Consider the following 27,388-nt stretch of genomic DNA (forward strand, 5'->3'; position numbering starts at 1 on the left):
TGCATGTACACACACGTACTCACATATGTAAGTACATAGATGTACACACATGCATGTGTACATGGGCATGTGTACACACGCACACACACACAGGGTAAAGGAAGCCTTGTGTCTTGTCTGTAAGTGGATGATCCGGGAGATCTGCGCTAATGGATGACAGGACTTCCACACATGCCCCAACCATCACTTTGAACTGTTAATGAAATGAAGATCGTCAACACCAAATTTGACATCTACAACAAGCACTGTGAAAAATGATGAACTCTGGATCCCTTGGTGTGGCAAGCATCAGGAAAGGGAAGGGTGCCGGCAGAGTTTTGGTAGAAGTAGGAACAGCCACTAACTTTTATGGGAAGGCCATTAAAACCAGACCCCCACCTCATGTCAGAGCACAAAATGAAACACATGTAGATTAGGGGCCCAGCTATGAGAGGCTGTTGGGAGGATTAAAAACGAACCAATACCATACCTCATTGCCCCTAAGGCAATATGTATAATGGACCACCTCTGACTTACAGTGACTGCTGGGTAGTCACTCTTTTAATGACCAACTCATTAGAATAAGCATGCACCTCATGACCTTTTCAAGAAACTAAGCGTGTGCCTTCCATCTGATCTTCTCCCCAGGAATTATCGGCTGTGGATACTTTGACCCGTGTAGAAAGTTCCGACCTGAAATATGTGACATGATTGGGAATTTGGTCTCAGTCGGTCGGGTGCTGTGGCAATGGACCAAGGTAACCCGTGCAGCTCATTAAAAACGAGTGACTCAGGTCGGAGAGATGGCTCGGCAGCTAAGAACACAAGTTATACTGGCAGAGGATCCAGGTTCTGTTCCCAGCACCCACATAATGGTCTGCCGCTGTCAGCTAACTCCACACAGATCTGATGCTTTTTTTCTGTCCTCTGCAGGCACCACACACACACACACACACACACACACACACACACTCGCGCGCGCACACACACAGACAGACATGCTCACACAGTACACAGATATACAAGCAGACAAATCACTTGTACACATAAAATAAAAATAAGTATGTCCTAACCAAACAAACCGGCAAACTCCCTGGGGGTATCTTTTCAATGTAGAAAGAGCTTCGGTACTAAAGCCAGCGTTTCCCAAGTTCACGGGGTGGGGAGTTAGTTTCCCATCATCTGACTTTGAGGGGAACAATCTGCAGAAGGTGCTCTTGGGGGTGAGGAGGTAGCTTAGTCAGTAAATGCATGTTGAGCCAATATGGGGACCTAAATTTGGATCCTGAGCAACCATGTAAAAAGACAAACACAGCGGTTGTGTCTGTAATCTCAGCTCTGGGAGGCAGAGCCTGTAGGACCCTAGGCGCTCTCTGGCCATATAGTCTTGCCAAAACTTTGATCTCCAGGTACAGCGGGAGACAGCTGTGTCAGAATGCCAGGGGGAAAACGAGACCCGATAACAACCTCTGGTTCTGGCTCCGACACACATGCACACATGTACATACATGTGCACATATACCTGTGCACACAGCAACAACCTCGCATGCACAAATGCATGCAGTAAACTAGCTGTATTTGAGTCTAAGCGCGCCATCATGCTGCCTGCATAATTACCAGCCCGTGTTCAGTTTTTTCCATAATAGATTCTCACGTGTATCTATGTATCTGCTCTCTCACTTGTCTGTGCACACTAGTGACGCCAGCCACCACCAGGCATGGTTTTCCCCATAGTTCATGAGGCTCTTGGGAATTCATGGGCAGGGGACTTGGTGGCAAGTGGCCAGCGGTGTTGGAACAGGGGCTGGTGTCTGAATCTTGTGCCTTCCTGTTTATGGGTTCCTGGCTTTGAACTGTCTGAGCCATGACAAAACACAACAGGAACTTGGTTTTGATTTATTTGTTGGGCAGGGTCTTGTCTCAGATGGAATACTGATGGAGCCAGCGAGACGGTTAAGTTCACTGGCTGCTCTTGAGGGACCAGGGTTTAGTTCCCAGCACCCACATGGTGGGTTACAACCTTCCATAACTCCATTCCCTGGGGGATCTGATACGCTCTCCTGGTCTCACTGGGCACTGCATACCCGTGGCTCACAGACACACATGCTAGCAACACACACACACACACACACACACACACACACACACACACACAGGTAAAGGGAAACTATTAAAATAGGATGCATGAGATAGGAGAGCCAGGAACACATGTCTACCCCTGAATTTTTAATCTGAAGATTACACGGAGATCATTCACCTTGTTTCTCCTGTCCAGGTGAAGATGCTGCCCACACCTTCTAAGTTCCATTACATCTTCAACCTCAGGGACCTTTCCAGGATCTGGCAGGGGATGTTAACCATCAAAGCTGAAGAGTGCACCTCGATCCCCATTCTCATGTCTCTCTTCAAACACGAGTGTAACAGAGTGATCGCCGACAGGTGTGCACCGCAGCCCTGGGTTTTACACGTGTGACCCGAGAGGCTTACACTCCAGCATTAATTTCTGTGTTACCTACTCAGATTCATAGAATAAGTATTCTTGTTTCAGACTGTATGTGCATGAACACACACACACACACACACACACAAACTTATTGAGGGAGGCCTGCTATCTTTGATTCCTCTCCACTTTATTTATTTTGAGGCAAGTTTTCTCAGTGAATCCATAGCTCACTAATTCGCAAAGGCGCTGGCTCTCCAAACTCACATCTTCAGGTTTGTGCCGCAAACACTATCCACTGACCCATCCCCATGGTCCCTGAGCTTGAGAAGTATTAATGGTGGCTCCCACCTGCAGGCCAATTTAAGGAAGTTCTCTGGCAGCTCGCCCCCCACCCCCATCTGCTGCAACAGCTCATCTTAAAGGGCCACCTCACCACCAGAGAGCTGACACCACTCAGCACTCAATTTCAGCCGCACAAAAGCGCGTATTTCCTAAGCACAGTGTTCTTTGCGTGGGTAAGGTCATCCGCTTGAGGTAAGGTCGTAAGGCCACCAGGCCTGTGAAATTCTAGGGCGGGAACTACAACTTCTAACATGTAGTGAGGAACCCTTCGGACTTCCCTCTGTGACACCGTGAGCCTGGCACAGAGAGGCTCACCTGCCTCACAAGTCATAGGGATCTGTTGACTTCACCTACACAACAGTGCTGTGCCCTTCTCCTGATAGAGAGCATAGGGTTTCCTGTCCTGAGGCGAGGAAGGTGCAGGTTTGGGTAGAGAGGCTCTCCTTTTCTGCCTTCTCCTCAGCGCCCTTTCCTTTCAGGTTTATAACTCCTGAAGACGAACAGTGGTTCAACGCACAACTCATTCGGGCGGTGGAAGAAAATATCAGCCCCGAGGTCGCATCGACTATCCTCCCCGAACCTTACTTCGTGGATTTTCTCCGTGACATGCCGGAGCCCACTGGTGACGAGCCCGAAGATACTATGTTTGAAGTGCCCAAAATCTATGAATTGGTACCTACTTTCACCTTAGAGGCTTTTGGAAATTTGTTTTTAGATGAGCGGGGAAAGGGCTCATAAAGTCCCGTGTCAGCTGAGGAGCCGGTGACAATGAGTGGCTACTGGAAGAGAAAGTCACTTTTCTTTCACGTCCTGAGAGGTCGCCTGTGCTTTTAGGAGATGCTCCAACGCCCCTGATTACACAGGCAGCATGGAATGGACTCAGTGGGTGTGAAGTTGAGAGAGCTGTAGGTAGATACCTAGATAGATAGATGGTAGGTAAGAGGAAATAGTGCGAAAACTATGTAGAATTCGAATATCCAAGTTTCTAGATAAAGTTTTATTGAAAACTTAGTTGTGTACACTAATTTATATATTGTCTGCAGCTGCTTTGCAAAGACTCAATGGAGTAATTGCAGTAGAAATTGTGAGGACCTCAAGTCCTAAAATATCTGCTCATTTAACTATTATAGAAGTTTAGCTAGCTTTTGCCAACCACCCCAAGGTAGAAAATGAAACTTTGAAAGTGTTTTGTTCAACATCTACAGTGCCTGGATAAAATATGTAGGAACCAGAGCGATAAAACCTCCATGAATTAAATAGAGGCATGTCGTTTTCCTACGTAATAGAGAGACCTGGGACTGGAGGGCTGGCTCAGCAGTTAAAAGCACTTACTGCTCTTGCAGAGGACCTACCTGGGTTCAGGTCTCAGCACCCACAGGGCAGTAGGCAATTCCTTGTAGCTCCAGCACCAGGGTATCTGACGCCCCCTACTGGCCTCCAATGGCATCTGCATATACATGGTGCATAAAACCCCATTCAGGAACACACAGACACAGATGCAGAAATAAAAACATTAGAAAAATAAATAAATAAATAAATAAATAAACAAACAAATAAATAAATAAAGTGAAAACAAGATTTAAAGTGAATTTGGGGCGGAGGGGAAAAGATCACACGTCAACATAACTATAAAGAAGGGCAGGCTGAGCCAAAGAGAGGCCTGTAAACCACAGTAAGGCAAGACTTTGCTTCGGAGCAACAAGCTCGTAGATTTTGGCCAAGTAAACAGTGTAAAATTCCCGTACATTTCCAGAAAGCTAAGATACTAAAACACAGGCCAAAAGCCAAGAAAAGATATCTGCTATGTCAACAACAACAAAAACTGCATCTTAAACATTTTTTTTTTTCCTTTCTCATAGGTGCCATCCTTTGAATTTCTGTGTGAAAAGCTCCAGTTTTACCAGAGGCAGTTTAACGAGATCATCAGAGGGACCTCTCTTGACCTCGTGTTTTTTAAAGACGCCATGACTCACCTCATTAAGGTTCTGTTGACTATTTCCTGGTGTGTGTGAATGCCGTCAAAACTTAGATCTGTAGGGGAACTCACCTGAGAGCCCCCATCCCACCAGGTAGCCCAGAGAAGAGCAGCCGTGGTTGAGTTGGCTCACTGTTTCTGAAAACAGTGGACTACGGAGAACCCCTTGAACCCACTACCACAGCAGCACGTGGCTTTCTCAGAACTTTGCTTACTTACTGTGTGTGCAGGTGTGGGTGCCCCCGCCCGCAGAAGCCAGAGGAGGATGTTGGTTCCCAGCTTTACCACCCTCCCCGCCTCATTTTCTTGAGACGCGACTGATTCTCTGGAAGCCAGTCTTCTCTGATGATCCTCCTCCCATAATGCCAGGAGTGTGTGACCGTCCCTGGCTTTTTACATGGGTTCTGGGATTTGAGCTTGGGTCCCTTTGACTGCACAGCAAAGACTTTAAAAAAAAAGATGCATTTATTTATTTTATGCATATGAATACACCATAGCTGTCTTCAGACACACCAGAAGAGAGCATCGGATCCCATTAGAGATGGTTGTGAGCCACCATGGGGTTGCTCGGATTTGAACTCAGGACCTCTCGAAGAGCAGCCAGTGCTCTTAACTGCTGAGTCATTTCTCCAGCATACCCCCCTCTTTTTAGTTTCCCTATGTAATTCTGGCTGTCTCGGAACTTGCTCTATAGACCAGGCTGGCCTAGAACTCAGAAATTCTCCTGCTTCTGGTTCACAAGTGTTGCGATTAAATGTGAGCACCACCACCGCCAGGCAAACAGTGTGGACTCTTCACTGCTGAGCCATCCCCACAGCCCTGCTGTGGGGTTCTTGCTGCCTAGGGATGAAAAGACAACATTTTATAAAGTGTCAGCTTTGCGGTCAGAGTGTAGATTGTGAGCAAACTGACCTGGAAGGGGGAAAGAAGGGGGCCCAGGATTGATGGAGGAAAAAAAAATAAAAGAGGTGTATAGTAGAATCCAAGATGAAGGCTGCAGACCAGGTTAGTCACGCAAGTAATGGCATGAGGAATCTCCCCAGCAGCGATGACATCATGTGGGGATATAGCCTCAAAGTTGGTGGAATTCTTGTCTCGAGGTTTCCACAGGACACACCAACATAATAGTTACAAAACTCCCATTATAACAATGACTTGGGGGGGGTTGAGTCCATCATCTAGATGAAAAGAAACAAACCTGTAAGTGATAAATATGTTTCAAAACGTGATATGATCTAGGCATAACCAGTGTCATTACTGAGTCACCATCTGATATACTGCATGTTTTTAAGATAATAGTTACTTACAGGGACTGGAGAGATGGCTCAGTGGTTAAGATCACTGGCTGCTCTTCCAGAGGACCAGGGTTCAATTCCCAGCACCCACAGAATATCTCACACCCACCCATAACTCCAGTTCTAAGGGATCTGTTGCCCTCTTCTGGTCTCCATGGGCCATATGTGATACACAGACATACATACGGACAAAACATGTGCACACATAAAAAGCAAAATAAATAAACTATTTTAAAATAGCTATGTTGGGTGATAATGGACTCTGTTCCATTTAGAAGAGTGGGTCTCAACCCATGGGGTACAACCCCTTGGATGGGGCGTCAAACAACCCTTTGATAGGGGTCACATATGAGCAACCATATCAGATACTCACATTTTGGTTCATAACAGTAGCAGTTATGAAGTAGTGATGAAGTAATATCATGGTGTGTGTGTGTGGTGTCACCACAACATGAGGGACTGTATTAAAGCGTCACAGCGTTAGAAAGGTTGAGAACCACCGCTCTGGAGTCTTCCTGGTTGGTGACATAATCATGGAAGATGGCTTTATTGCTTTGTTTTGTTTTTTTGCAATGTCTTCAAATGGCCTGAATGAGCCTCGAGCCTCCAGTTGTGTGTTATTCTTACTGCAGAAATCCATCACAGAAGACCACATCAGGCTGAAGGCTAGCTCCCACAGGCTTTCCAGCTCCCCTGGGCCTCTTCTAAGAGTGTTCCTGTACTTTTACTAATCAATTAATTTTGATACTTTGTGGGCGAGGTGGCTGTAGTGTTCCTTGCAAGAGTACATTGTAACAGTTCCTTGTCTGCGTGATTCATTGTAACAGACAGCATGGATAATTAGTTTTAGCCCCTGCCTTAAGCTCTGTATCCGCATCATCTACCAAGTTTAAAAGAAATTAAGTGGGACTCGAGAGAGAACTCAGGAAGTTAAGAGCATCTTCCAGAGGACTGGGCTTTGGTTCCAATGACCCACATTGGTTTTCTCACAACTGTCTAAAATCTAGCTCCAAGAGATCGAATAACCTCTTCTGGATGCTTCATGTATCTGTCCAGCACGCACACACACACTTGCACACACAAACACCAATAAAATAAATATTAAAGAAAATTAAAAAGAAGTAACAACACTTGCACATAAGCACCAGAACTCATGAAACAGATTGAAAGCAGTTTGTTCTTTCTTACGATGTTAATATAGGCTGGCAAAGCAGGAACTGAGAAGGCTGGAAAGACAGCTCAGTAGTTAACAGCACTTGCTCTGCTTTTGCAGTAGACCCAAGTTCGGCTTCCAACACTCACTTTGGATGGCTCATAACCATCTGTAACCTCAACTTTTGAGGATCCAGCATCTGCTTCTGACCTGCAAGGATACTCCACACACACGTGACACATGCACACACACACACACACACACACACACACACACACAAATTGAAAAAAATTGATCTAAATAAAACAGCATGACACATCCAAACAATAACAACAAAAAACCAAAAGATAGCATTGTAAGGAAAGAGTCTAGAAACACGTGGTCAGCCTTTGGACCTGTGAGTGTAAGAATATATATTTGCATCCGTTTTTCCGATAAACACTCTTCTTTCAAACACAGATATCCCGGATCATCCGAACCTCCTGTGGGAACGCACTGCTGGTGGGTGTTGGAGGCTCGGGAAAGCAGAGCCTTTCAAGACTGGCCTCTTTTATCGCTGGGTACCAGATATTTCAGATAACATTAACCAGGTGAGCCGAGATAAAACCTAACGATGCCTTATCCCACAGCTAAATGTTTATGTTTGAAACCGCGGCACTTTGGTGTGTTGCTTTTCCTCAGAATCTTTTTTTTTTCTTTTTGCAAATTTGCATTATTTATTTTGTGCCTGTGTGTGCGTGTAGCTGGGTGTGCTAAAGCCCTCAGGGGTCCTGAGGGACTGAATTCAGGTCATGAGGCTTAATGGCAGGCACTCTGACCAGTGGCGCCATTTTTCTGAGCCCCTCCCCCTGTTTCTGAGTAAACTTTTATTTAAGTATTATGAGTGCATTATGCACATATTACAGATGAGTAGTACGTGCACAGGCAAAGGCCTGCATGGTGACAATACCAGTCAATGTGACAACATGGATAGGGGACATTTCATAAGACCCTAACACTAGGTGAAGAGCTACAGATGATCAGTGGCTGCTGAAGAGGGAGGGTTTGTTTCACCAGGGACGGGTCTCCGGATTGGTTATAGTGGTCAGCCTGAAACACGCTTGAGTAAGAGTAACAGTAATGTGTGTGTGTGTGTGTGTGTATGTGTGTATGTGTGTGTATGTGTGTATATGTGTGTGTATGTGTGTATGTATGTGTGTGTATGTGTATGTGTGTGGGTATGTGTGTGTATGTATGTGTGTGTGTATGTGTGTGTGTATGTGTGTGTGTATGTGAGTGTGTATGTGTGTGCATGTGTGCGTGTGTGAGGGGGAGCAGGGAGTAGAGGGGAAAAGCAGAGCATAATAGTTACGGTACAAGAGATTAAAAAATTGAGAGATCATGAAGGGAGGACACAGGAGGAGTTAGAGGGAGGACGGGGGAGGGAGCCGTAGATTTGACGTGAGCACAGTACTCCTGTATGAAATCTCCAGTAAATAAGCCACCAAACAGCACAAACTGGGTTAAGTAGAAATCTAGTTAAAATATGTTAAATAGGGATCAGTTAAAGTAAACAAACAAACAAACAAACAACTAACATCTTAAAAGACACACTCCTGGCTTCTCCTGAGATAACTGAAGAGTTGCTGTCACAGAGTCTGCCTCCCAGTGGCTGTGGCTAGGCGACCCTGCTCCTCAAAGGAGACAGGAATTCTTTCTCTCTAGAAGAGACTCCCACCCCAGCCCATCTTCCCTTGTTGATATTAAGCCAGATCCCGAGAAGTATCTGAATAGTGACCCCGGAAGGTGGCCCTGCCTCTCACAATATCACACCCTCTTCATGTGACATTATCCGCTATCCTCTGATCATCAGGGTGCGCATTAGACACGGCACCTCAGAAAAGGCCTGTCTCATTTTTATACAGCGAAGCCACCACCTGCAGCATTTACATCTAATGGGAAACAGGATGGAGAGAAGCAGCCCAGAACCTGCTCCCAATCACAAGCCCTTTTGTTACAGCATTTGTATTACTTGTTCCAAATGGCATGATATGTCCACAGACGCCATCAGTATCTCGCCACTTAGTGAGCCGTGCACACGGCTGCATGTGACGTAACCTGTCACGGAGTTTTATTCATAGTTTACGGTGGCTTCCCCACCACCAAACCAAACTCACCCAGATTTCAGGCTAGTTTTAGACGTTAAATGGGCATCCGCTTGGATAACATCTGCCGATCAGGATGGCCGGGTAGGGGCTAACGTTCATTTTCCTTTACCATTTCTGGGTCACTTCCGTTAAGTTCTCCGCTCCTCTGCTCCCGAGCTGAATATAACATATTTGTTTTGAATCGCGACCCTCGGTTCTTTAGCTCAGCTCCCCGTGTTTTCTGGAAGACGCCATTACTCAGTACTGGTGGAGCCAGTGGAGATGTCTGCTGTAATTATCATGGTTTGTATGTTAACCTCTTACTTTTAGATTCATGTGTATGTGTGTCCCAACCTGTGTGCATGCTCACCACATATGTGCAGTGCCCACAGAGGCCAGAAGAGGGCACCAGGTACCCTGGAACTGGAGTTCTAAGCCGTTGTGAGGCACCCAGTGTAGAAGCTGAGGCCTGACCTTGAGTCCTCTGCTGGATCATGGAACACTCTTACCGCCGAGCCATGTCTCCGACTCCACTGTAAATGCCCGAGAAATCACTCACTGCTTCTCTCCTAGGTCTTACAACGTGTCCAACCTAATAGAAGACCTAAAGAATTTGTACAAAGTTGCCGGCGCTGAAGGCAAAGGCATCACCTTCATCTTTACAGACAATGAGATAAAAGACGAGGCGTTCCTGGAGTACCTTAATAATTTGCTGTCCTCAGGGGAGGTGGGTCTCAGAGAGGGGCAGCTCACAGTGTCGAAGGGTATAGTGCAAGTGCATTCGTGTGTGTACTTGTGTGTGTGTGTGACAGAGAGGGAGTGTGTGTTTCTGCCTGTGCATGTGTGTGTACCTGTGTGCATGTTCCCACACCCAGGTGAATGTAGGTGTGTGGACATATGTGCACACGTGTGAATTTGCATGTGGAGGTCCCAGGACAGCTGTGGCTGTCATTCCTCTTGTACACCATCCATCTTTTGTTTTTTTTTGGGGGGGGGGAGATTTCTCATGAGCCTGGATCTCCGACCAATATGCTTGTCTTCATCTGCCCAGTGCCCCTGTGCATGGCTCTTTACACAGGTACGGGGACTTGAACTCAGGGCCTCAGTGCTTGGAATGTATCACACCTGGCTTTTCTCTCTCTCTCTTTTTTTTTTTTTTTTTTTTGAAATATGAGTCCTGGGGACTGAACTTGTTCTTGCAAGGCCCTGCACATTCCCACCCAAGCTGTCCTCCCAGCCCCCTAAAAATCTAAGTTTTATGTGTGTAGGATGAACAGGAAGTTTACAAAAGCGAGGCTGTTTTGCATACATTCTTGACTTGATAGAGGAGATTTAAGCACACACCATGTAGTGAATTATTTCATTTTATTTTTGCATTTGTGAGAAATGAATAGTGCCACACACACACACGCACACACGTATATATCAACTGTTTTATCCCATCTTAAGCAGGTCCTGGCCTATCTTTTATCTTAAGCTTGCTCCTATGACTTGCTTTATTACTCTGCCTATTTACAAGTTGGGAGCACAGAAGAGCTGGATGACCTTTGTTTGTAGGAAGTGGGCGGGCTCTTGCACTGCTGGTTCCCATGGCCACCCACCTTCCTCTGGTACTTCATTAGAAGGTCACCAGCACTCATGTCTGAAGAACGGCACTGACATTGTCCTCTGGCTTGCACATGCATGTGCACGTGCATCAGTACTCATAACATGCACTTCCCCCACACAAGTGAACATACACACACACATCACACAGGTAGCCTTTAGGAACCAATGTCCATGTGTCCTGTTCTTTCACTGAGGAGCCATAAACAACATGTTTTCCATTCAGCAAGAGGTACTGATGTATACACTAAGTTGTTTATACTGTGTTTCTACTCAGAAAAGCCTGTGTGGGACTTAGAGCCGGAAGATCTTGCTATAGCTGTCCACAAGTGTCTTAGTCAGGGTCTCTATTCCTGCACAAATATCATGACCAAGAAGCAAGTTGGGGAGGAAAGGGTTTATTCAGCTTACACTTCCACATTTCTGTTTATCATCAAAGGAAGTGAGGACTGGAACTCAAGCAGGTCAGGAAGCAGGAGCTGATGCAGAGGCCATGGAGGGATGTCACTTACTGGCTTGCTCCCCCTGGCTTGCTCAGCCTGCTTTCTTATGGAACCCAGGTCTACCAGCCCAGGGATGGCACCACCCACAATGGGCTGGGCCAGGGATGACTCCACCCACAATGGGCCCTCTCTCCTTGATCACTAGTTAAGAAAATGCCTTACAGCTGGATCTCATGGAGGCATTTCCTCAAGGGAGGCTCCTCTCTGTGTGATAACTCCAGCTTGTGTCAAGTTGACACAAAACCAGCCAGTGCAGATATTCAAGTTCCAGACTTCCAGAAAAAACAACAAACAAAACAAAAACAGGCCTTGTATTTACCATGTATTGGCAGTGTATGAATGCAAATTGATCATTTATGCTCAGGGGTGGGGGCCATCTTACTACTTAGCAATGGAGGAGATATCCCCAAAGCCAAGGTCTTAGATCCAAACCAACAGGAAGCTCCCAAAACATGCCCTTCTACTCTTGACTCTGGCCAGCTTGCAGGTGTTTGTGCTCAATTGAGGAGCCCGAACTAAGCAAGCTGTCTGGAGAATAGAGTTGGGAAGACCAGCCAATCACTGGACACTTGAAAGTATTGATTGGAGGGGGAGGGTAGAGGGGACCATTCTTAGAGTGACAGCTTCTTCCTCAGGAGGATGGTGAGTTGCTCTTGGTTACCATGCTCAGTGAAAGAGCTACAGTCTTGACAATGCCCGGCAAACTTGGAACATGGTTGAAGAGCAAAGAAGAGAATGGTGTTGGTGGTTGTAGCGGTATGAGTGTTATATGTGTTATGTTGTGTGTGTGTGTGTGTGTGTGTATGTGTGTGTGTGTGTGTGAGTGTGAGCCAGTGAAAAAGAGAGACAGAAAGAGACAGGGAGAAAGAGACAGAACAGGAGGGAGAGAAAGAAGCAGGCAGGCAGACAGACAGACAGGCAGAGGGGGAGGGAGGAAGGTAACTAGACTTACAGGAGCACAGCAGTGAGTTGGTCGTAGGAAATGGACCGAAAACCACACTCCACTCTCTCCCTGTCTTGTGTGCTCCTCGAAGATCTCCAACTTATTTGCCCGAGATGAGATAGATGAGATCACCCAGGGCCTGATACCCGTGATGAAGAAGGAGCTGCCTCGCCACCCTCCCACCTTCGACAACCTGTATGAATACTTCATCAGCAGAGCCAGGAGGAATTTACATGTTGTTCTCTGCTTCTCCCCAGTGAGTCTCCGTCCCTCGTGTGGCAGAATCATGCATCTGATAGGTGACCTTCTCGGATGACATACGTGGCCAGAAACAAACTTTTATTTCATGAACCCTTTATTAGCACTATGATCCCTTGGGCCCAAATCCTATCACCAGTGTGGCGATTTAAGAATATACAAATTATTTGAGGTTGCTGCATAGCTTACTAGTTCATGAATCGCCAAGAGACATATATTATTTGAATCGTGAAGACTTTGGTGACATGATCTCGCCCACCTATATTTCCAATATGGACATAACATCTTCTTAATATGTTTCTGACTTTGACTATCTCTAGCTCACTGTGCCGGCCAATCTTGGCAATCTTCCAACTTTTGCCCCATGTGGCTACTTAAATTTTAATTAGTTAAAGTATGTACAAACAAGAATCCAATTTCTGGGTCTTGCTAACCTCACTTCCAATGTGTAATGGCCGTATGCAGCCAGTGGCTACTGTGCTTGGGAATCACCGCGGGAAAACATGCATGTAGGATATTTACATCCCAGTGTCTGAGCAGCCCCCTTTTCCCAATCCTCTTGCCAATGTTTCTCATTGTGAGCCTGTCACTTTTCTCTTAGCAGGCTGTTCCTATCCTTGAACCCAATATGGCAGCCGTTTTCCCCAGGACAGGAACCCAATATGGCAGCCATTTCCCCAGGACATCTAAATACTGACTAGGCACACCGCCACAACCCGAAGGTTTCTTTTTCTTTTTTTTTTAAAGTTTGCAGCATCTCGCTGCTGGGCCAGTTAGTGGATACATCCCTCTCTCCAGGTGACTGCTTCCTCCACGTTTCCTTACTTCTGACCTTGATCTCCACAGGTTGGCGAGAAGTTCCGGGCACGGTCCCTCAAGTTTCCCGGCTTGATTTCAGGCTGCACCATGGACTGGTTCAGTCGTTGGCCCAAGGAGGCTCTGGTTGCCGTGGCCTCTTACTTCCTTTCAGATTACAACATCGTCTGCTCCGCGGAGACCAAGAGGCACGTTGTAGAAACTATGGGGCTCTTTCACGACATGGTTTCTGAGAGCTGCGAGAATTATTTCCAAAGGTACGTGAGCTTGGTAGCTGCGAGGATTCTTTCCAAGGGGACGTAAGATTGCATAAGCTTGGCGGCTGCTGGAACTGGAACCACAAAGTTCTCTCCAAAGAGGAATTAAATGCAACGGCCAGTAAGTGACTCTTTGCATAGACTGATCATGCAGGGCCAGGCACATTTTTTCTTGCATTGATTTTCTAGTGATTAAATAATGAAAAGATGCCAGATAAATGAGATTTAAAAATTAACTAGGGGCCATGCTTTTAAATACCTCCTTAACCCTCCAGGACTCCAAGTAGCAGATGCTTAATGAATCACTGTTTCATTTGCTTAATTTTGTTTTGAGAATGACCTAAATAATTCCTTATAAATGGTTTAAAAACGAGCTTCTCATCCCAATGCATTATTTATTCTGATTAAGGAAGGACACTGTTTTTAAGTTTCTTTATTGCCTTATGTCGAGGGAACATTTAGGTTTGGCATTTGCATAGCCGAGTCTTATCAAAGCTTTTTTGGCAATTAATTATGAAACGGGACTTTAATTGGGTACAGGAGAACCACTCAGGAAGAACAGTCATGGTGTGCGCTCATTGTGAGCAAGCTGCCCACAATGGTCTAAAACAAGACAAACAAAACAGATCTGTAGGGTTTTCTTGCCCACAATGTATGGGAGCTGATGAGCAAAACTAGCAGGTAAAACTAAAGAAGGGTCTGCTGGGGCCTCCAGGACAGAGAGCTCCCTGCTGGGGCCTCCAGATTATTAAGCTTTTTGCTTCGGATGAGTGGATAGGTTTTGTGAGGTGCAGAACCCTCCTGAAAAGTTATACTTGTTTTTTCTGTGCTGAGTCTGGGTGGTGCCAGGAGTTTCTTATATGTGAAATTACCTCTTGTTTAGTTCTGAGGTCAAGATGAGGACTGAAGCTTGAAGCCCACAGTGAGTTGAACCAAGACTCCAGTGTGGCTGTTTGGAGTTCAAGGCCAATTCAGCTAGACAGGGGAGAGACTGGTCTTGTACTGAGCTGTAACAGCAGAGTGGAAATAAACCATGGAGCCCATTGGCATAAGCCCGGCTGTCCCTCCTTTCTGTCCAGAAACTGGTTATTGACAGAGCACGCCCATGTATGCTAATTTACCTGATCTTCACAAGCCCCGATGGAGTGACAGACACCCTTCCCTCAGCTTTCCATATGTGGAAACACCCTGAGGCCAAAGCAACAGACAGATATGTCCTGTGTTTTCCCATGGCCTTCTGGGATGCCAGGGACCTCCCGTGGCTTTCACAGTGGAAGCAGTCAGCATAAGTGGCACCTCACAGGAAGACACCAGAGTGACCAAGGAGATGATTTTCATATTCTGTTTGCAGATACCGCCGAAGAGCCCATGTGACTCCCAAATCATATCTCTCATTTATAAATGGTTATAAAAACATCTACACTGAAAAGGTGAAATACATCAATGAACAAGCGGAACGGATGAATATCGGTGAGGGGAATGGCCAGTTTTGTCTTTTTCTTTGGGTTTGTTTGATGGCAATCCCAATGTCTTATAGAATGGGTATCGTTGTGTTTGAAAAATCAAATAGTTCTTAATTAAAAATTTTAAATTAAAATATGTATATATGTGACTGTGTGATTGTGTGACTGTGTGTGAGTGTGTGACTGTGAACATGTGACTGTGAGCTTGTGACTGTGAGCTTGTGACAGTGTGAGTGTGTGACTGTGAACATGTGACTGTGAGCTTGTGACTGTGAGCTTGTGACTGTGTGAGGGTGTGACTGTGTGAGAATGTGACTGTAAGTGTGTGACTTTGTGAGCATGTGACTCTGTGAGCATGTGACTGTGTGTGTGACTGTGTATGAGTGTGTGATTGTGTGTGTGACTGTGTATGTGACTGTGTGACTGTGTGTGAGCATGTGACTGTATGTGAGTGAGTGACTGTGTCTGAGCATGTGACTGTGTGTGTGTGTGTGTGTGTGTGTGACTTTGTGACTCTGTGTGTGTGTGTGTGTGTGTGTGTGTGTGTGTGTGTGTGTGTTTGTGTGAGTGTGTAGGTACATGTGGAGGTCAGGAGAGGAAGGACATTGACTCCCTTGGTGCTGAAGTTATAGGAAGTTTGAGGTGCCCTGCATGGGTGTTGGGAATAAATCCTGCCCGAAAAACTCTGACAAAGAAATGTCTCCCAGAGCCTAGTTCCCCATTCTTGGCAGCTGTGGCAACCTCCTGCCTCAAGCCACCCAAGTCCCTGCCTAAGTGCTCAGCTCTTGACCACATTTGGGCACCAACCCAGCTTATGGATAACATGTCATTACTCTTTGCCTACAGTCTATAAAACTTCCCCACCCTAGCCTGGGTGTGAGATTTCCTCAGCCCTGTTGTTTGGGACTATGAACCTGTTCAGGAGCAGTGCCTAACAAACTTGCCTTTATCTGCTTTTAATCTGCCCTAATCTGGCCTAAATCTATGTCACTGAGGGAGAGAAAAAGTCTACCACCCATAAGCCATCTTTCCAGCTCCCACTTATTTATTTACCTGTTTTTGGTACTTATTTTGAGGCAGTGTCTCTTATAGTCTATACTGGCCTCTAACTCAATGTACATTAGTCCAGGATGACCTTGAACTCCCGAGTGTTTGTCCAATAAATATCCATTTAATTATTAAAAGTAGGTCATGTTAACAAATGCCATTTGACCTTCTTAAAGCTGGGGCTGGGGAGATGGCTCAGTGGGTAAGGTGTGTGTTACAAGCAGGAGAACCCCAATTTGGATGCCCAGCAACGGTGTGAAAAGCTGGGCATGCTAAGACAGGTGTGTTTCTGTGCATGGCGAGCCACGTTGTGTTTGGTATGTGTGCCGTGCATGGGCCTTCCTCATACGTGGCGAATACATACCTGATGCCCGTGATCAGCAAGGGTGTGTCTGTGTGTCCGTAAAGGTCTCGACAAGCTGATGGAGGCCAGCGAGTCCGTTGCTAAGCTCTCTCAGGATCTCGCGGTGAAGGAGAAGGAACTGGCTGTGGCTTCGGTGAAAGCAGACGAAGTGAGTCGGTACCCACCCCCGTCTCGGCCAACACGGATCACTTCCCATCAAGTTAAAAGCATCTTTACATTGCTATGTAATTCTCAAATAATTAAAAATCACTTACATGAACCAATATTTTAAAGCTTTATTTAAAAAAATGGGGCATAAGCCTTACCACTAGGTGTGGTAAGACCTAGTACTGTTTAACTTACACAGAGACATGCACATCCTCTACTTGGTCTTAAAATATTCTTTTTTTTTCTTTGTCTGCCTAAGTTCTTGCTGTCGCTTAGCTGCCTGTGAACTTTCTCCTTAACCATAAGTTAGATTAAGTCTTATCTTTAAGGTCCTTTTATATTCTAATTTTCTAAGGGAGCCAAGGATCATCAACTTGTCTGTCTGTCTGTCTGTCTGTCTATCCATCCATCCATCAATCTATGTCTTGATTTTTAGAGACAGGGTTTCAGTCCTGGATGCCCTTGAACTTACTCTGTAGAGCATGCGGGCTTTGAACTTGGAGATCCTCCTGCCTCTGCCTCCCAAGTACTGAGATTAAAGTTGCCCAGTGAATTGTTTTAATTATCTAGATGTTCATAGACTGGAAACATTTTTTTTTTAATGAAAGCTTATATTTGTTCATATATACTCTAAGCTCAAGGACAGCTTATAAGATGGGATATTGTAAGGTACCACTCAGAAACTTTAAAATTTAATTTTTAATTATGTGTATCTACGTGTGTATGTGTTCACATGCATGCAGGGCCCATGGAGGCCAGAAGAGGGCGTCTGATCTCTTAGAGCTGGGATTACAGATGTGTCCTTTGGAAGAGTAGCCAGCACTCCTAACTGTTCTCCAGCCCCCTCACAGTCACCTGTAGCACACATTACAATTGGGTGACTTAGATGGCGATGTTTTGTACTCTACTAAATCTTGCAGACCCAAACCCATACATTTCGCTCTAAAGGGTTTGTTTGGCTTACTCTCTTAATTTACCAGGTCCTGGCAGAGGTCACAGTGAGTGCCCAGGCTTCAGCCAAAGTGAAAAACGAAGTCCAGGAGGTAAAAGATAAAGCTCAGAAAATTGTGGATGAAATCGACAGCGAGAAGGTGAAAGCAGAGACTAAGCTGGAGGCCGCCAAACCTGCGCTGGAAGAAGCAGAAGCAGCCCTGAACGTAAGCCCGCTCTCCTGCGCATGCTCTGTTGTCTCTCTCTCTCTCCTCTCTTCCCCTTTTCCTCCTTTCCCCTCCCCTCCCCTCCCTTCTTCCTCCTTCCTCCCTACCCACTCCAAATTCTCCCTGGGGCCAGATTTCCTAATGTGGAATTAACGCTGAACCTTTTAAACAAGGAAGCAGAGCTGCATTCTCAACCTCGTTTATAACGCAGTCTGGAGACAGATGTTGGTCCAATTTCCTCAGCTACAGGGCTTTAGTGTTGCTCGATCCTTGTCACCTCTTTCTTTCCTGAACCAGCCTTCCTCGGAAACGGAGCCTGTAGACAGATGCTTAACCTGGCGATGTCTAATCCTTCAACACTGAGACATAATATTGTCAGATCCAGATATGTTGGGCTTCACTCAAAGCTATCCTGGGACACACGTGGCTGGGGACCCTCAGGTCTGACATGCCTCTGGAGAGCGTGACAGATTTAGATAATGTAGACAGCCTTATCCTGGCCGCTCACTCCCTGAAGACTCTCTTGGGACATTCCACCTCTCTATGGATAAAGCTGGGTGTCCCTGGTTGTGAGGCAAGAAGATCACAGTTTTTATCTTCTTCCTCCTTGTTCTTTCTCCCTTGCATTCACTCTCTCCCTCCTTTTCTTCTCCCATCACTGTTTTTCTTTCAAAAAGAGGGACTGGTCCTACTATGTTGCCCAGGCTGGTCTCCAGCCATCCTTCTGCCTTAGCCTAGCAACCAACTTTAGTGTGTGTGTGTGTGTGTGTGTGTGTGTGTGTGTGATGTGTTTGCACACGCAAGCGCTTTGTTTACTCACATAATCTGCAGTCAATGTACTTAATTTTCTAGGCCTCCAAAGACATTGTAACAACCCCTTGTAGATTCTTGAGGTTTCTGTGTACGCATTAGAAATAAGATCATTTGTTGGGTACATTGACAGTGTTCTATCTGTCTGCCTGTCTATTCTTTATCTAGTGTTTATCTGTCTAGTATCCCTATCTGTCTGTCTGTCTGTCTGTCTGTCTGTCTATCTATCTATCTATCTATCTATCTATATATCTATATATCTATCTACCTACCTATCTTTGTATGTACATGTGTGTATGTATTATGTATCTATTATAGTTATACATACATATGTATGCATTATCTATGCTTTTATATACATGTATGTGTGTATCTATCTATCTTTGAGATTCTGTTGCTGAAAAACAACCTGACTCCACTCCTATCCATATCTTGAACTCTGCCCTTGCCTTTCTGTTTCTTCAGTATGGCTCTCCTGAGGGGTTCAGGAAGACTCAAAACCTCCTACCTTTACATATACCTAAATGGGCTGCTGTACCGCTCCTTTCCAGGGCTGCTGTTCCTCATCTTCACTGCCTGACCACAGCCATCCTTAGATCTGGATCCATTCCTCACCCCACCCCCTCAGAATGGTTTTAGTTCTTCTTCTGTGCTGTTCTCTGCCCTCCCATCGCCTTATGTTTCTGTCCTGACAGGACTCTTTAAAGTAGCTGTATTTCCTCTGCCTCCCTGGGGAAGACTATAAAGGAAAGGCTGTTTCTGTTTGCTTTGTTTTATATAGGAGAATGCCTGTAGCTGTTAAATAAATGAATACATGTTTCATAATTATTTAGTTCCATGTCCAGGATGCACCCCCTCTCCCCCTGCTCCCTTTATGGGTCTTGTGATGACATGTGAAAGAACCAGATGAATCTTGAGACATTTTATTGATCTGTGTTGCAGTAAATATTAAAAGGTGGAAACCTTTTATCCCTTGCTAGTGCCGGCACCTGGGCTCTTTCTCTACCACACAGGTCCCACACTGCCCTCTCTCATCTGTCTCTCTTTTAGTCTGGAACTTTGGCTACCTATTCCCACATGGAGCCGCAGGCCACCAAGCTTAAACCACTCACCCTGGCTGCTCCTCTACCAGTTGAGAACTTAGCTCACATTCTCCACATCCCAGTAAAACATGACCCCACAACTATCAACTTATCAAATAGGTTTATATGTTAAATTCTCAATCCACAAGCCTTCTACACAATAAGCTTACAACCAATGGGCAAAGATATAAACTGCCTATCTATATGGGATAAATTAGAAACCCTTAGACAATCTTATCAAGCTAGAGATGTGCTGAGAGAAACACACACTTCTGAATCCATTTTCTCCATCCATCCCCGCCTACTACCTTCTTTTCCACTCCTCTAGCCTCTTTTCCTGCTGCCCTCTCACAGTGTCCAATCATGTATCACCTTAACATAAACCTACAATCTGTGTTCCTCTTGTTTTCCTGAGCTTGCGAGTCAGGTGTATTGGTTCATTTCCTATTGCTGTGACAAAGCACCATGACCAATGCAAGGTACAAAAGAGAGAGTTTAACTGGGTTTCCAGTTCCAGAGGGTTAGAGTATATGCTGGGGGAACAAAGGCATTGTGGGAGGCAGCTGGAGCAGCGGCTGAAATCTCTCACACCAGGCCACAGACAGGAAGCAGAGAGCACATTAGGAAGGGTGTGAGTCTTTTGAAATATCAAAGCCCATCCCCAGAAATACACCTCCTCCTACAAGACCACAGCTCCAAATCCTTCCCAAACAGTTCAAACCAACTGGGACCAAGCATTCAAACATATGAGCCTATGGGGACCACTCAAAACATCATATCTGACAATGGTTTCAATTAAATCCAGCTCAAAGCTTCTAAGCATATTTTCATAATCCTCATGCTGTGATGATTTTTCTCGTTTCTATGAAGTTTCTCCTCTTTCCAGAGACAAGATTGCTCTAAAAAATAAAAACTAAATTTAAGGTTTCTAATTTTCAGGGCTTTGTCTCTTTTTCTTAAAAATATTTTGTGTGTGTATGTTGGATGTGTGTCTTAGTCAGGGTTTCTATTCCTGCACAAAACGTCATCACCAATAAGCAAGTTGGGGAGGAAAGGGTTTATTCAGCTTACACTTTCACATTGCTGTTCATCACCAAAGGAAGTCAGGACAGGAACTCACACAGGGTAGGGACTTGGAGGCAGGAGCTGATGCAGAGTGCATGGAGGGGTGTTACTTACTGGCTTGCTTCCCCTGGCTTGCTCAGCCTGCTTTCTTATAGAACCCAGGACCACCAGCTCAGGGATAGCACCACCCACAATGGGCTGGGCCCTCCCCCTTGATCACTAGTTGAGAAAATGCCTTACAGCTGGATCTCATGGAAGAATTTCCCCAAGGGAAGCTCCTTTCTCTGTCATAACTCCAGTTTGTGTCAAGTTGACACACAAAACCAGCCAGTACAATACACATGTACTTATTTTGTATACATACATATGCATGCACATGTATGTGCAGATATACATGCACATGTGTATGGAGACCAGAATTTGACATCAAATGTTATATTCTCTCTCATCTTTTTTTTTTTTTTTTGAGACAGGGTCTCTCAATAACCCTAGAGCTAATTCAGTTATGTTATCTGGCCAACAGACCCCCGGGATCCTCCTGTTTTTGTCATCCAGTGCTAAGATTACAGGCACAGGCCACCACACATGACTTTAATGTGGGTGCTTAGGATTAAGACTCAGGGCTTCATGCTTGGCATAGAAATCACTTCACCAACAGAGCCATCTCCCTATCCCTGTCTCCCCATCCCTGTCTCCTCTCTTAATATCTGTACACTGTTTTAATGACACAAGCTGTCTGAGAGTCACACACTGAGATCTAGCAAATGTCTGGGCAGTGGGACACGTGTGATGGTGACATTTTAAGTTGAAGGAGCAATGGAACAGGCAGAGAGTCAAATAAACAGAAGTTTGAACCTAACCATGACAGAGCCATCACGCAGAAACCTTAGGATTTGATTCCTTTGAGGGGGATGGGAGATGAAATATTCTTTGATTGTTTTCTGCTATAATCATTCAAAGGAGTTAGGTTTACATCCATAAATCTACTAATACAACTCGGGAATTTTTTTTTTTTTTAATTTATATTGATTCCTGTTCCCATGTCTAGACCATCAAACCAAATGACATCGCCACGGTGAGGAAGCTTGCCAAACCACCGCATCTGATTATGAGAATCATGGATTGTGTGCTATTGCTATTCCAAAAGAAAATCGACCCTGTTACCATGGACCCAGAAAAGCCTTGCTGCAAGCCATCATGGGGAGAGTCGCTAAAGGTAAGAACAATTTCTAAGCCCTCTGAGGTGCATCAGGTATCTTAGGACATGAAGAATCATCCAGGCTAAGCTGTCGGACACTAACCAACTACCATGTATTCGAGAATTCAACCTTAAATTTCATGTCATATTCAGACCCTCCTGCCAATCACTGCCACACAGTCCCTGGTGTGATAAGTTTATAAAAAGGAAAGGTTTATTTTCGTTCACTGTTTTGTTTTCGGGCCTTGGTCAATTGGCAGCCAGCAGGCAGGCCCGCATGATGCTGAAGCAGCAGCCAAGAGCTCACATCTTGAGATGTGGCCATGAGGCAGAGACTCATTGGGAATGATGTACGCTTCTGAAACCTCACAGCCTACTCCCAGTAACACACCACTTCCGACAAGGCCACACCTCCTGATCCTTCCCAAACAGTTCCACCAACGGGACCTATAGGGGCCATTTTCACTCACACTACCAGGGTTAATGAGTCAGACTCAGTGAAGGAAAGCAGGATTTCTCTTCTTCCAGACCTGAGAGATCACTATGTTGTCTTCCAGCTGATGAGTGCCACCGGATTCCTGTTTAACCTGCAGCAGTTCCCCAAGGACACAATCAATGAAGAGACTGTTGAGCTACTGCAGCCGTATTTTAACATGGATGACTACACTTTTGAAAGTGCCAAAAAGGTCTGTGGCAATGTGGCTGGGCTGCTGTCCTGGACACTCGCTATGGCAATATTTTACGGCATCAACAGGGAAGTGTTGCCTCTGAAGGTAAATGTCCCTCCTCCCCATAAATCAGTGCTTGGTGAAAGTCAATCATACGAATTAATGTTAGCCAGATTTGCAGTCTGGTCATCATGTGGGACGTCTAACTGTGAGGACAGGGACTGTCTCTGATTCTGCTGCCTGACTTTGGGACCCTTTCCTTCTACTGGGCTGCTCAGTCTAAAACAAGAAGACATGTATCTAATCTAACTGCAGTTTGATAATGCCAAGGCTGGTTGATACCCATGGGAGGCCTCCCCTTTTCTGAAGAGAAAGGAGGAGGAGTGGGGGAGTAGAGGGGGTGTGGGGCAGGGAGGAATGGGAGAGGAGGGAGGGGAAAATGCAGCTGGGATGTGAAGTAAATAAGTTAATTAACTAAACAAATATGACCAGTGTGGTAGGCGAGAATAAAGACTGTACGTACTCTTAAATAAAAAAGAATTACCATTAGCAGACAGACTGTAATTTAGAGTGACATGTGCAAATGTTTTTGTAACCACATTTTAATTATAGTATTTATTCATCTATGTTTGCAATGCATAGCCCAGGATGGCCTGGAACTAGTTCTGTAGATCACGCAGGCCTGGTGTTCGCAGGGATCTGCCTGCCTCTGCTTCCTACCTGGATTCATCCCACAGGGGCTCAGATCATACACCACTCTGCCTGTTTTTCACTTTCATGGCCTTATACATTTTCTCTCCATATAATTTTTTTATATCTAGTGCGCTCCTCTTGGCTATGAAGACAGCCAAAACTAACTTGTTCACGTCACCAAGAGAGCAATTAATTTCTTTCTTCAGAATAACCACTGAGCTGTCATAAAGGCAAGCTTGGCATGTCTTTGAAAGTTTAGAGGCTAGGGACTGAGCTCGCTCACGGCATTCCAAACTTTGCTTACAGAAGTTAAGATCAGCAGCTGGAAACGTCCCTGATTTCTGGCATTGAATGAAGATCTGATTTAAAGTCTAAAATGCATAAGCAAAGTTGCTTAGGAAAGGAGTGAAGTGTGGAGCGGGGGTGGGGGCGTTGGGTGAAAGCTTACCTTGCAAGAATATTTAAATGCACGCACGCATGTACTATGTATGTACGCACGCACACTGGCACAGCAAAGGAAAGAAACTAGGAAGTCTTGGAAATGCAAGAAGGATGTTAAGAGGGAAGTTGCTGCGGTCCAAAAAAACTCTACACTAACAAAACTTTTTTTATGAGGAAACAGACATTCTCAAAGATGCAACCCAAGCATCGGAAAATTGCCAAGCTCCCACCATATATGCATGAACACACACGTTATTGTCTATGCAATGATGTGTAAAATATTCCGCCATATCCCCAGGCTCAAACTCAATCCCTCCACCCCAACCAAGCTGAAAGCCCTGTGGGTGGGCAAGCAGATCACTGCCATTCTTCATGAGAAGCCTTTTAAGACACGGCTGCCTCTTTAAGCTCTGTGTATGCGATTCTGAGTCAAATAGAAAATAAAGTTTTAATAGAGGAAAATGATGGGAAAACAGCAAATACAACTCCAAATGGAAAGAAAACCAAACGAAAACTTTACTAGAAATTTAGACTCAGGGGTAAAGCAAAGATTTTTTTTTAATTAGTAATAATAATAATAAAGCAGGGGCAGGTGGATCGCTGGGACTTCGAGGCTAGCCTGGTCCGGAGTAAACACGCAAGCAAGTACACAAGAAAAAAATGAGACATTTATTAACTTCACCCCAGAGAGCTCTGGCTGTGTAGCCGTGATGAATTATTTTAAACCTGCAGGAAGCAGACAGTTACCATGTAGGATTTAAAAAAGAGAAGAGGAAAGGAAAAAACAAACGCTGTTACTGTGACTTCATTTCAAAAGGCATCTTTGCCAGAACCACAGACCAAATTGCTGGCATATCCAGCCGTATTCACTACCGTATCATTCTTAAGAATTAAAAGCCAGCGAGAGGGAGGCTATGTATAAATCCAGGGAAATATTAGTAAGACAAGACCCATTCAGATGGTAAAACCTCACAAAGTCATAGCACCAGATAGAAAGTTATTCCAAGGGACTGGAGAGATGGCTCAGCAGTTAAGAGCACTGGCTGCTCTTGCAGAGGACCTGGGTTCAATTCTCAGCACCCACATGGTGGGTCAGAACCTTAGTGCCAAGGGATCAGATGCCCTCTTCTCAGAAATGCATGCAGGCCAGACACCCAAGCACATGAAATGATTTTCTTTTAATCTAAAAATATCCATGTGTGGCAATGCCCAGAGCCTATTAATTAAGAAATTTAAAATGACAATTAGTATACCTTTAAAAAAAGAAAAGCTAGCCTTCCCCCCCCCACGTTTCTACATTAAAAATACAGAACACCTCAAGATTTTGCATGCCATCCTTGCTCAGGGGTTGTGGTGATCTCTGTATCTTTTTGATTTCCACACACGAGCTGCTGAAGCAAGCACCATTCAGTACCTTCTTAATACAGTTCTTTTGTCTAAAAAAAAAAAAAAACAAAGTTTGTTTTTTTAATTCCTTTTTTTGCATTCTTGCATTTACTGCGTTTTCCATAGTGAACATTAATAATTAAAAGGGGGAAAATTAGTAAAATATCCCCAAGACAGCCTGTCTCCCCAGTTGCAAACACTGAAACAGATAACCCCAGAAGTAGTACCCGCTGCAAAAAAGTCTGTGATTTATGCGATAATTTACGAACTAAGACCATGAATGTTTCATGGGGCGTGTGTGACTCTGTGTGAACCATCTCCCCTTCTTTCTAAGGCAAACCTGGCCAAGCAGGAAGGCCGTTTGGCTGTGGCCAATGCGGAATTAGGGAAGGCCCAGGCGCTGCTGGACGAGAAACAGGCTGAGCTGGATAAAGTGCAGGCCAAATTTGATGCCGCGATGAACGAGAAAATGGTGAGGCGGGAGAAGAGACGGACAGGTGCTCGGCAGGAAGCGGCTCCGAGCTTAAATGGAGCGCAGCTTTAAGGCTTCCACGTAAACACATGTGCATGCCCGACATGTGATGTCCTAGTGCATGAATGCGCGAGCTATTGTTTAAATCAGGGCAGATCCTTATCTCAAGTGTTTTCATTCCTCAGATAGCGTGCGTTCCTTCTCATGTGTAGAACCTATCTGTGTGTCTTTAGCCATCCAGTCATAACCATCTAGATCTCTCTCTCCTTCCATTTATTCATATTATTTATCCATCCATCCATCCATCATCCACCCATCCATCCATCATCCATCCATCATCTATCCATCATCCATCCATCATCCATCCATCATCCATTCATCATCCATCATCCATCCATCCATCATCCATCTATCATCCATCCATCATCTATCCATCATCCATATATCATCCATCCATCATCCATCCATCATCCATCCATCATCCATTCATCATCCATCCATCATCCATCCATCAACCATCTATCATCCATTCATCATCCATTCATCATCCATCCATCATCCATCTATCATCCATCCATCATCCATCCATCATCCATTCATCATCCATCCATCATCCATCTATCATCCATTCATCATCCATTCATCATCCATCCATCATCCATCCATCATCCATCTATCATCCATTCATCATCCATTCATCATCCATCCATCATCCATCCATCATCCATCTATCATCCATTCATCATCCATTCATCATCCATCCATCATCCATCTATCATCCATCCATCATCCATCCATCATCCATCCATCATCCATCCATCATCCATCCACCATCCATCCATCATCCATTTATCATCCATCCATCATCCATCCATCATCCATCCATCATCCATCCATCATCCATCCATCATCCATCTATCATCCATCCATCATCCATCCATCATCTATCCATCATCCATCATCTATCCATCATCCATTCATCATCCATCATCCATCCATCATCCATCCATCATCCATTCATCATCCATCCATCATCCATCCATCATCCATCTATCATCCATCCATCATCCATCTATCATCCATCCATCATCCATCCATCATCCATCCATCATCCATCCATCATCCATCCATCATCCATCCATCATCCACCCATCATCCATTCATCATCCACCCATCATCCATTCATTGTCCATCCATCATCAATCTGTTCATCAATATAGATGTATATATAATTATATCTCTATATATTTATTACCCATTTATATGTATGTAGGAATGTATGTATCTATATATCTTCTATCATCTATGTATATATCTATGTACCTATCTATCATTTGTATCTGCCTGTATATCTAGTTATTATCCATTTATATGCATGTATGAATGTATGTATCTATCATCTATGTATCTAAATAGGTATCATCTATGTATATGTGTATGTATCTATGTATCATCATGTATTTATCTATGTATCTATCAATCATCTGTCTATCCATCCATATAGATATATATCTATATCTATCTGTATTTTTATTTATCTATCTATCCATCCATTTATATGTATGCATCTATATGTCTGTCTATCTATCTATCTATCTATCAATCAATCATCTATTTATCTGCCTATCATCATCATTATTTATAATTGGCATAAAAGCAGAAAGAAAATGTGGGCCTCAGAGAGAAACAGGACCATTAAG

At 44.7% G+C, this 27,388-nt stretch overlaps 1 protein-coding gene across 2 annotated transcripts in view; it reads left to right on the forward strand.

Annotated features, from left to right (window-relative positions):
* Positions 1–27,388, forward strand: part of DNAH8 (dynein axonemal heavy chain 8) — a gene marked incomplete at its 3' end in the record, with an annotated part of 214,111 nt that overhangs the window by 105,304 nt on the left and 81,419 nt on the right. For both annotated transcript variants that reach the window (XM_080938138.1, XM_080938139.1), the window contains exons 54-67: positions 628–737; positions 2,255–2,418; positions 3,244–3,436; positions 4,624–4,746; positions 7,647–7,777; positions 9,887–10,040; positions 12,456–12,620; positions 13,469–13,695; positions 15,047–15,165; positions 16,614–16,717; positions 17,697–17,873; positions 21,879–22,046; positions 22,586–22,801; positions 25,551–25,688. In XM_080938138.1, coding sequence (XP_080794264.1) covers positions 628–737; positions 2,255–2,418; positions 3,244–3,436; positions 4,624–4,746; positions 7,647–7,777; positions 9,887–10,040; positions 12,456–12,620; positions 13,469–13,695; positions 15,047–15,165; positions 16,614–16,717; positions 17,697–17,873; positions 21,879–22,046; positions 22,586–22,801; positions 25,551–25,688 — 2,189 coding nt within the window. The remainder of the gene's footprint in view (positions 1–627; positions 738–2,254; positions 2,419–3,243; positions 3,437–4,623; positions 4,747–7,646; positions 7,778–9,886; positions 10,041–12,455; positions 12,621–13,468; positions 13,696–15,046; positions 15,166–16,613; positions 16,718–17,696; positions 17,874–21,878; positions 22,047–22,585; positions 22,802–25,550; positions 25,689–27,388) is intronic.

The sequence above is a fragment of the Micromys minutus genome, assembly GCF_963924665.1.
Source record: "Micromys minutus genome assembly, chromosome: 25".
Taxonomy (NCBI): Eukaryota; Metazoa; Chordata; class Mammalia; order Rodentia; family Muridae; genus Micromys; species Micromys minutus.